Here is a 10,507-nt window from a genome sequence, read left to right as displayed (position 1 = left end):
AACACTCAGAAATCATATTTTGAAGTTTCAAAAAAATTCGAAACAAATTTTTTGAGGTGGCCAGTTATGTATGGTAAATGGTGTAAAATTTCAATGCAAACTAATTTGTATTCTAGGCTACACTAAATTGATAAAATCTAACGAATTTTATAGTCTTGAAACGTGCACTATTCACTATAAAATTTGTCAAATTTCCTTATTTTTGTGTAGCCTAGAATAAAGTACTTTATATTGAGATTTTACACCATTGTAGCACATATCATTGGCTACATCTAAACTTTTGTTTCTGATTTTATAGTCTTGAAACTTGCCATTGATATGGATGTATCTAGAACTAAAATGTATCTAGATACATCTATACTAGAATAAACTAATACGAATCAGAGGGAGTACAAATTTTGAGTGTTTGAATATAAAGGGCTAGTACAAATTTTGAGTGTTTAAATATAAAGGGCTACGTGTAGCTCTGCCTCCGTTTTAAGTTTTTCCAGAGATGTTTCATTACAATTTACACACGAGCTTGTGTAGTTTTATGTGCAGTCTTATATTCTCGGAGTTACAGTGAGACATACGACAGTACACAGTAGAAAAGTACCGGCACACAAGTCTGTAATTTCCATTGCGAAACCAATAACACATTCCACAACTGTCTACGACAAATGCAATGGTGTACCGTTCAGTACGTGATCCCAGGAAGTATAAATATTGGTGCGCAAGCAAAATTCTGTTTCAGAACAATTCGCTATCACAATTTGTTCTCGAACAAAGAATTACATTCAGAAACCTCTGCCGAACTCTGCTCCTTGTAAAGTCAGCCGCCTGGGAAGTACAGATTCAAAACCTCTGCCAACCCAAAGACAAACAGAATTGACCCCCAACAGATACCAAAAATATTGTGAAATTGCCCCCAATAATGCTGCCAAGAACTCCCAACAACCTTTTAGAGTGGTCAAACCACACACACCTAACATGCAGAAAAACATGACCATCAACCGTAAACCTGGGAACAACTGAAAAGCTGCATCACACCTCTCCCTATTCACATGTTAGTCACCACTCTACACCTACACGATGAATTGGTGTCATCTTCGACAGAAAATCACAGGACTTGGAAAGCAGCGCATGGAATGGCAGCACCTGAAAAGGAAAGGGAATGTTAAATCCATCACAGCATGCGGCTTAATGATTGTGTTCAGTGCTGAGGTAATTACATGGTGCGTTGGGATCACCATGAACTCCAAGCAATGGTGGCTCATGGTGCGCCGTTTGTTCTTCCGATGTATTCAGAAGAACAGCAAAGAATCAATTAGGAGATATGTACATCTCATGCACTATTCAGGGCCTGCTGCAACTGAGCAAATGCTGCTGGATGGATCCTGCTGATGGCAGCATTGAAAGGTGCATCCCCGAGGTGAGCTGCACATGCCTTCAAGTTCTCTCTTAGCATGTTCTCTAGCGAAGCTTGTTTGATCGGATCTAAATCCTTTGCCTGATCAAGAGAATTGTCAGAGAAAGTGTCTAATATCCAAATACTCAGAAAAGAGAAATAAAAAACACAACTTACTTGTCGCTTTTTCAAGAATTTGCTAGAGTAACCTGAATTATCATTGCCAATCCAAGAAGAGCTTGTGATATCGCCACTGCAGATTGTTGTTGGAAACATTATGCATAGAAATAAGAGAGACCTTCAAGATTTACTTGAAATAAAAGAGCGATAAGTCATATTAGTATAGTAGAAGGACAATACAACACCTAGTATCATCATCAGTCTTTACTTCACGGCCCCCAATTATAACAGTAGTGCAAACACTGCACAAAACCATATAACTAATGAGTACAAAACTACCAGCCAACAGGACATTTTTTAAGTTTCAGTTATCATCCCAAGAAAAATCTTACCTTAATATTTCATCAAGTTTGTCAATGACTTGAGGTATCTGCAAGGTCAAAACTACAGAAAGAGCCATTGCATATTCCTTCTGCTGTATAACAGTTGCATCATCCACCTGTCCAATGATATAGTGCTTGTTAAAAACAGCAACGCATAAACCACTGGGAACTTCGAGAATTTAAAAGTGTATGGCAGCTTCTGAAACATATTAAGACCATTAAACTGAGGCTGATATTGAACACTTATTAATCCTGTCAGTAGGGCACATTATCTGAACTATATTAAAAGTTTCCATTGACAATGCAACCATATTCAAAATATCACCCAGCAAGGTTAAGCGCCAAACCAACAACATATATACTGATTTAGTGAGTTTGATCATATGCACATCATATTTTGGTAAAAACATGTCTTAAGTCAGTATCACCTGGTAAGATTTAGCACTGAACAAAGAGCAGATTTACCGATTTAGTGAGTTTGACTATAATCACAGCATATCATTGTAAACACTCGTCTAAATCAAACAGTGACAGCATAATAAACTACTCCTATGTTCCCTTAATATAAGACATTTTGGTAAGCTAATTTAGCTTGCCAAAACATCGTATATTAGAGAACGGAGGAGGTACATCATTAGCCGCTTGAACCATGAGGAAAGCATGTATTTACTGGCATGTGTATCTCAGTCCAATTAAGAGGGAAATGCTGCAGAATGTACCTTGTCCATCCACATATCAACCAAAGAGAGTAGCAGATTATTCTTTACAGATATCCCTGACTGTTGAATGTTTGCCAAAAGGGCAGGCTCTGATAATAGCTGCGCCGAAAAATTTGTATTCATCACCAAAAGCCTAGCAATAATTGCTCCAGAGGATGCACGCACGGTTGTCCTTGAAGGGTTATGCTCATCATCTCGACTCAAAGATATGAAGATAAGTTTCTAGAGGTTGACATGAATAGAAAAAGTCAGGATGACGGAAAAAAAAAACAGAAGCGAATGCAAAGTCATCTGAGCATACCTGAAGAACGCTGGATATCAATGGTGGAGCTTCCTGGGGAAACAGCTGCACCCAAAAGCTCCAATTACATTAATACAAAAAAGTGGGAGGAAAAACTAAACTAACTCCTTACTGTAACGAGTTGACAATTTGACATAAAAAAAAAGAAACATGCATCTATAGCTCCATTACACAGTACTATGACCGAACCTCCACATATAATATGGTCACTAAATAGTTCACAGAGGATTTACACCTTAACACTGATGCTACAATTCAGGGAGAACAGAGTTCATGCTTCCAACTGGTAAAAAACTAGGTTTCCGGACATTTTGCTGAGATGATTGTCAACATTGCTACAAATTCATAGCTAGAAACATCAAGTAAACTTCTGCACAAAGTCAAGTTGCTTTAAAAATGAAAAATAATAACCTGAACAAGAAGATCAATGACTGGAAGTGTGATGACAAGTCCTTTGTCATTAACATTTCCAACAATACTATCAAGAACATTCGCCAAACTTGAACCATGGCTTTTCAAAAATTCTGATCCACCAAAAATTGTGTAATCCTCGATAATGTTGACTGCAACCTACATCATTCAAATATCCTTCAAGAGGTCAACAAAATAAAACCTTCCAAATCACTAAACGTGGCATGCTGCATGCAGTATAAGGAAACAATACAAATGACATGGGGTAGGTTTACTTTATGCTGCTACCTATGACATTCCAAATCAGACTAATTACAACAATACTCATTCCAGTGTCATCGTAGAAGGCCAAACTATGTCAACTCTAACCAGCAGCACAATTAATAACTAGATCATTACACAGAAAGGTAGTTTTGTCTCAAAAATAATTTCACAATAATATGATATTCTGCATTACATATTAAGAAAGAAACTGGCGCTCAAAGTTACGTTTTGGACTGCATCAATGCCTAAGAAGACACTTCTATTATATGTGAGCAAAAATGTTTCCCTTCTGTTTTGGGGTGTGGATGAGTGTGTATTCTAACCTCCAGGTGCTCGAAGCCTCTATTCACGATACCCACAAGATAAGGGAATAAATCCAGCAGTTGAGATACAATAGATGGGGCATTCGAAAGGGTTGCTTCCCACAACTGCATTATGAATCAACGTTAGATAATCTTCAGACATGCATGCTCATCGGTGTGGACATGGTTAAGAACTACTTACCAGAACACTGTCCTCGAGAAGATTAAGAGCATCAGGGCTATCAACGTTTATACCACTTTGCAGTATAGGCATGAGCATGTGATAAGAAAGAGGCGACTGGAATCCAAGAGAAGAAACAAAAGTTTTAAGTGCTGCTAGCAGTTGAATCTGTAGCAAACTTTCACCTGCAGATTCATCCCAGATCTGGGAAAAAAAAATCGAAATTAGAATAACTGCTACAGCACAAACAAAAATACGCATAGTTCACGCATGTACTGATAAACTCATCCACTAAGACTAAAGTTGATATTATGCTACTTTTATTTCTGTCTTAAAGTAAACAAAAGAACAGGCGTTGACTTGCTTACCAGCTACTAGATACTATCTTAACAGTAGAGCACATATAATAAAATGGAAGTGCGGTGATGTTCTTAAGATTATTCCATGAGGACATTCCAATTAAACAAGACTATTGAAAGTAAAGGTAAACTGAACAACCCTATGCGGTGATAGTCAGCAATGAAAGTTGAAATTGTAAAGGTAAACTGAATAACCCTATTGCTTGACAAGACTAATTTATCTCCCTCCTGATGTAAGATTCAGCAAATGATGCAATATGAAGCATAAACTGCACAAGCAGCTCAGCTCATAACATGAGTTTGCGCTCTTGTTGTCAGTCCATTAATGGAGTACAAGACAACAGGAATATGGGATATCACATATTCAGATCAAAATGCCTGAGCTATACCTTCTGAAAAAAATGTGATAGCTGACTTGCAAATGGAATAACCTTGTCTCCTACATGTTCAAGAAGAACTGAGATGAAATTCAACACTTGCACCTACACAAAAACACAAGAAAAATACTTAAAAGGACATAAATTTACCAGGCATTGGATTGACTAGTAAGCAGTAACATGATGATGATAGTCAAAACGGTACAGTGGGTCAGTGACCCATTTAGGGCCCTAGCATAAATAAAACTGAAGGGAACAACAGATGTACTACGAGAATCCAAACCTTGGAATCAAATTCTTGGACATCTTCTGTCAACTTGAAACACATTGTCCAACATGTCGGAAGACATTCAAACAAATCAAGTTCTGAAAAGCTAGATTCTTGGAAAAGATAACACAGAGAAGAGCATGCTGCTAGCTGAAATTAGAACAGAATGAACACGTCGTTAAACGAAGTAGAATAACCCTCGATGAATCGTAAACACAAAACTTACCCTGACAGCTATGTCATTATCCTGCAGCAATGCAACCAAAGCATGGTAGACTAATTTCCGTGTGTCACCCTTGATCTGCAAAGTTGCAGTTAAAATTATCAGAAGCTGCCGATGTGGGGAATCTACAGACCGTCAAGTGAAACTATTGACACAAGTATTTTGCTTTTCTAATATAGTGATAGAGTGAACCTCAGAAATCCATTGCCCGAGTAGCAATGCAACTTTTCGACGAATGATACGCATATTGGGATGGCCATTTGAGACTTCTACAGATAGAGACCCATGGAACCTGTAGGAACGAGAAAAGGTAAGGAAAGGTAGTGAAGAATAATTCTACCTATTAATTTTGCAACGAAACTTCGTTGTGCCATCGAAAGGAAATCAATGTATAGTCAACTGCATGTGTATATTAAAAGAGGAAGAAAACCCAAGAAAGGTCTGAAGTACATAACGCATAAGAACATGCAAATGTGACGTCTACAAGCATTGCGAACAGCTGTTCTAAAGACTGATCAAGTTTTCACCAAATAATGTGCACCATTACAAAGATCAGCACAGACTGGTTACAGCAGTCACACCCAACCTTTTGCAAGTAAATACAGAAATAATGTTGGTCTTCGACGTACCATTCATTAAAACTGAGGTAATTTGAAAGTTCATAATACACATGCCCAGCAGCTGTATAAGCAGCATCCTTTAAAAGCATTCCTGCCGTAACATCTGTTTCTAGCGGTGGAGAAACAGACATGGCTTCACGAAGAATAGAAACAACAACTGGAGCTAGTAGCTGAGGAAACACGTGATCATGTAAGCATTGGAATATTGGAAAGACTCACAGGTCCGCATAAAGAATGTTATAATGTACATACCTCTCGGTACTTTTCAAAGATGACAATGAAGAGGGCTTCAGCACATGGCCGTTGTTTCTCAGTCCACTGGACCAAATTCTGCTCATGATGAAAGGATTCAGGACTCGCTGACCATTCCTCCAAATCTTTTGCTGTATAAATAAAGTACCTGCATAATAATCGGTAAGTTTCTGAATCCTAAAAGACTGGCAAAAACCGAAACAAATATGTAAACACATAAATACTACAAAACAATCCCCCAGTATCAGGAATTTGCATGTACATATAGCGTGCATATAACAAATTTTAGACACCAAACACCAAGCATACCATATTTTATTAGGTTATACTGTAGTGCTCCACAGTACTTGAAGGGATCCACCAAGAATGTCATATTAAATGCTTTTGGTGCAGAAATAAAGTGTTCTCTAGCTCACAGAGACACTTCTATGTACCATTATACGTTTATAACATTTATAAAGGCGAACTAGCATCAGAAAATACATTTTCATGTTATTTTTCCTTATATGGAACTGTCATAAGGCAGTTACTTCAGCGGGTCAACTGATACGAAAATTCCATATGCTTAACTAATCATGAAATTTGGTTTCTTATGTTTCTGTTGGGTTTCATATCTAGCCTACCCCAACTTGATTGGGACAAAAGGCCTAGTTGTTGTTATCTAATCACGAAAGACCAACCGCTCCTGCCTAATCTATTTTTTGCAATTCTTCAATGCACGGCTCATCAAGGATTTTGATTTATTTTCCCCTGCAGAATATCACTGACAAAAAGATGTACTCAGCCAGCATTAACGCATCTGTGCTTAGTCAAAAGTTGACTTAAGTCATCACCTAACTTACACAAACTTGATCTGTCTAAGTTGATGTTTGTCAAAGATCAAAACATGCGACCTACTAATATTGCAATAGTCCAGTGGACTTGCAGACAAGATTAAACATGCATTTTTTACTCGGAACATTACCTCCTTATTAAAATGTTGCACAGCAACACAACTCGATCACCAGGCAAAACAATCTTCAGCATGTCATTAGCCACTGCTGCAAAGTTTTTCTTCCTTTGCTCCAGGCTTAAAGGTTGTGCACTTTCATCGATGACGCGACCTGTGGGACTTGGTTTGTACTCTTTGCACTCTGATACTGATTTTACCAAAACCATGCATTGTATGAGAAATTCCTCAAATGATGTGCCAGCCTGTTCGGGATTTGTGATCATATTCAGACAGAAATCGACTGTAGCAGGAAGCACAGTTTGGTGTACGAAAGAATATGGATGTCTGCCTTGTAAGGTGACAAGGACTTTCATCAACTTGGTGCATGCCCTTTTTGCAAATTCCCATAGTTTAGCTTGCTTATCTTTAAAGGACGAGTCTGTCAAGTAAAATGCAGTAAGGAATAATTTTACAAAGAGAAATAAACTTAAATCAATCAGCATGCCACACTTGACAGGTCAGACAAACTAATATCAGAGAGGAAGATTCAAACAAAGGTTTAATTCCATAAGCAGATATAAACAGGGGCACTTATATCAACAAGATTGCTATGTTCTCCAAATATTCTGGTTTCTGGATAGCAAAAGGGATAGTTCAATAACAGTTCCAGCTTCTTGCTGTGAGATTTAATGACCAGATCAAATAAAGAGGCAGGACGACAAAAAGATAAGCTCGAATTTTAGCAATGCAGTTAATACTTTGAACGCTAAACATATAATGGATCACTATCGATTCGGTAAAGTCAGAACAGCTTCTGTTTATTAGATCAACACAATCAAGATTACAAGAGAAAACAAAACTTACAATAAGGAAGAAGGGATTGAATGGCAGTCAAAACTGTTGGACATACTTCCCTGACCTGCCAGACTTCCTGCAAATTCGAGTAGCTAATCACGGCTTTTGATTTCTAGACCAGTTGATGAAGATCAAATAACGGTATATGAATGGGCTTAACAGTAAAGCTGATTACCTGCGCTGTTGTTGAATCACTTGGGTAACCTGAAAAAATGAGTTGCCGGATGATCTTTAAACAAAGCAACCAACGGTCGCATATCAAAATTAGATCGTTTGATTGCTCCAAAATGGAATCTATGTCATTCCTCTGAGAGAGCATAGAAAGATTTTGCAATATAGTCTGCACGTCGCTCTTCCAAAGGTTCCAGGTGTATTCAAACAAGTGGCTAGTAATCTGCATAAGTCACGAAATGTATTAAAACATAATACTCACTTTACAATCAGTAGTATGTTAAGGAATTCTTGTTCATAGTCAATAAGATTTGCAAAAGGTAAAAAGCAAGCTGTATAAATTCAAGCTCTGAGAAAAGAGTACAGAAATGCTATGGATGGCATGTCTCCTCATCAGTTCACAACAAGGTTTTTGAGTCGTTGAGTCAAAACGAGTCGCCCCTGCGACTCAGCGATTAGTTGACAAAAGTCGATGTACAGTCGCGAGTCGCCCTGATTTTGGGAAAACGACTTGGCGAGTATACAACCACTCAAAAACCTTGGTTCACGAACAGAGAAAGGTTCACATTATAATGATCCTCTGGCTCAGCACTTGAGATGACTTAACGTGCTTGAATTTAAAAGAAATAGCGGCGTTAATACACATCTGCTAATGGTGTGTGCCTGTGTATGATGATGCACTATGGGCCAATTAGCTAATACTATACCAAACTAATAATGGGAAAAACATGAAATCAAACACATCTGAGTAGTGATAACTACTGACAGATGGATAAGTAGTTTTTGCAAAATCAAATACCTCAGCATAATTCCTCTGGTCCACAGCAAGCCGTTTAGTTGACAACTCCTTTAAAGTTCGAAACAAGACCATAAACACACGATGTGAAGCAAGAACATCAGCTGATTGCAACTGTTGTGCCAACACAGAGAAAAGGTCCCGCCTGAATGACAAGATTGTGAGCAACAACTTGACCCATTTGGAAGATAGTTGACAAGAGTTGTGCTGCAAATGCTTACCAATCTTTTGGGTAATCCAAACGTGCAATCTTGGAGATTAGTACGGCTAGCTGAAGCGCAATCTAGATTACAACATGAAGATAACACACTAGCATCAAAACACATGATATATCGGTTTAATATCATAAGGTTGCATATACACAAGTGTCATCTAGTCGGCACCTGGTTGTTCTCCTCCCGTATGTTCAGCAAGAGATTTTTACGAAGGTGGTCCTTCTCCTCATTGCTAATTCCACTACAACGGGAAATGGAAACTGGTAAGTGAGATGTCAGAGTTTGTCAACAAGTTTCCAAGTGATTATACCGCTGACACTTGCAGCCTTACATTATCAATTAAACAGTAACAGAAGAAATTGTACTTCGGAAGTGCTGAGCTAGGATCATAAAACAATCTACAAGTGTATTTACTCCACGGAGAGGTGATCTAGAACAAAAATTATCTGGTAGTACATCTTCCACAGTATCAGTTAGGGTTATCGACGACTCTAGAAAAATGGCATCAGACATTGAACCAATACACCTATTCTAACACCACCATGTTGACAGCAAGAAGCTTAGGCAGAGCCTCAATCACAGTATGATATCACATTGTCATTAGTGTGAGCAAAAACACTCGATGAATCGTAATAATTAACCAACGGAACTGGATGGGGGCTCACTAGGAATCGCGGCGAGTCCGCCAGTATCGGTTGATGCTGTTCTTAAAATAAACGGTGGCGAGCAGACGCACGTCCTCGCGGCAGGACAAGCCCCTCGCGGAGATGATCTCCTGCAGAAACACCAGATCAGCAGGTCAGCTCGCTCGGGCCTCCCCCCAATTGCCTCGCAGATCGGGGCACGCCACGGGGGAAAAGCCCTAGAGCCCCCGTTCCCAGCGAGGCGAATGGGGGGAAGGGCGGGCGGACATGGGAGGGAGGCTTACCAGGAGGCAGGAGCAGAAGCCGGGGCGGACCTCGCACTGCGCGAGCGCCGCCTCCGCCGGCCGCCGCGTCGCCTCGTCGGCGCTGAGCGAGTTGGCGAGGACCGTGTACATGGCCGGCACATCGCCGGCGGAGAGAGCCATGCTGTTCGCCGACGACGGCGGCCGCGGACGGGGAGGCCGCGACGGAGTGCGGCGGCGGCGGCGGTAACTGGGGAGGAATGATCGGAGAGGGGGGTCGCTCGGTGGGGTTGCGAGAGGAAGAAGGGAAGAAAGGCTGCGAAAGAAAGCTGAGAGGCCTGGACACCCGGAGACGTCATTCGTCGTCTACTCTGCTATAATACGTATCTATCCCAAACCCGTTTTCGCTGCGCGGATACGATTTTCTAGTATGCAGTAGGGCCAGGGGACACGCCTTTGCCTGCTCCCAAGTCCCAACGCTGGATT

At 40.0% G+C, this 10,507-nt stretch overlaps 1 protein-coding gene across 1 annotated transcript; it reads right to left on the bottom strand.

Moving 5' to 3' along the window:
• Window positions 1–592: 592 nt before the first annotated feature.
• LOC124673872 (importin-11-like) lies at window positions 593–10,219 on the bottom strand. Its single transcript, XM_047209916.1, has 24 exons — window positions 10,064–10,219; window positions 9,801–9,910; window positions 9,304–9,376; window positions 9,142–9,203; window positions 8,924–9,065; window positions 8,129–8,347; window positions 7,963–8,029; window positions 7,132–7,537; window positions 6,168–6,315; window positions 5,925–6,085; window positions 5,488–5,587; window positions 5,299–5,373; window positions 5,088–5,222; window positions 4,817–4,909; window positions 4,090–4,272; window positions 3,909–4,013; window positions 3,322–3,480; window positions 2,911–2,955; window positions 2,610–2,831; window positions 1,900–2,006; window positions 1,753–1,809; window positions 1,565–1,640; window positions 1,212–1,489; window positions 593–1,137 (listed from the first exon to the last, which is right to left on the bottom strand). Exons 1-23 carry the CDS (start codon window positions 10,202–10,204, stop codon window positions 1,325–1,327), a joined length of 3,051 nt encoding a protein of 1,016 aa, XP_047065872.1. The 5' UTR covers window positions 10,205–10,219; the 3' UTR covers window positions 593–1,137; window positions 1,212–1,324.
• Window positions 10,220–10,507: the final 288 nt, after the last annotated feature.

Source organism: Lolium rigidum, chromosome 7, assembly GCF_022539505.1.
Source record: "Lolium rigidum isolate FL_2022 chromosome 7, APGP_CSIRO_Lrig_0.1, whole genome shotgun sequence".
Classification (NCBI taxonomy): domain Eukaryota; kingdom Viridiplantae; phylum Streptophyta; class Magnoliopsida; order Poales; family Poaceae; genus Lolium; species Lolium rigidum.
This window is presented reverse-complemented; position numbering and strand designations above follow the sequence as displayed.

Bases quoted from the DNA above. Each gene is read 5' to 3' on its own strand.
- LOC124673872 (XM_047209916.1), bottom strand. From the start codon at position 10,204: ATGGCTCTCTCCGCCGGCGATGTGCCGGCCATGTACACGGTCCTCGCC. The intron at 8,348-8,923 runs GTATTTGATTTT...TGACTTATGCAG, and splicing joins ACCAGAGGAATTATGCTGAG to ATTACTAGCCACTTGTTTGA. The intron at 1,641-1,752 runs GTGTTGTATTGT...AACAATCTGCAG, and splicing joins AAGACTGATGATGATACTAG to TGGCGATATCACAAGCTCTT.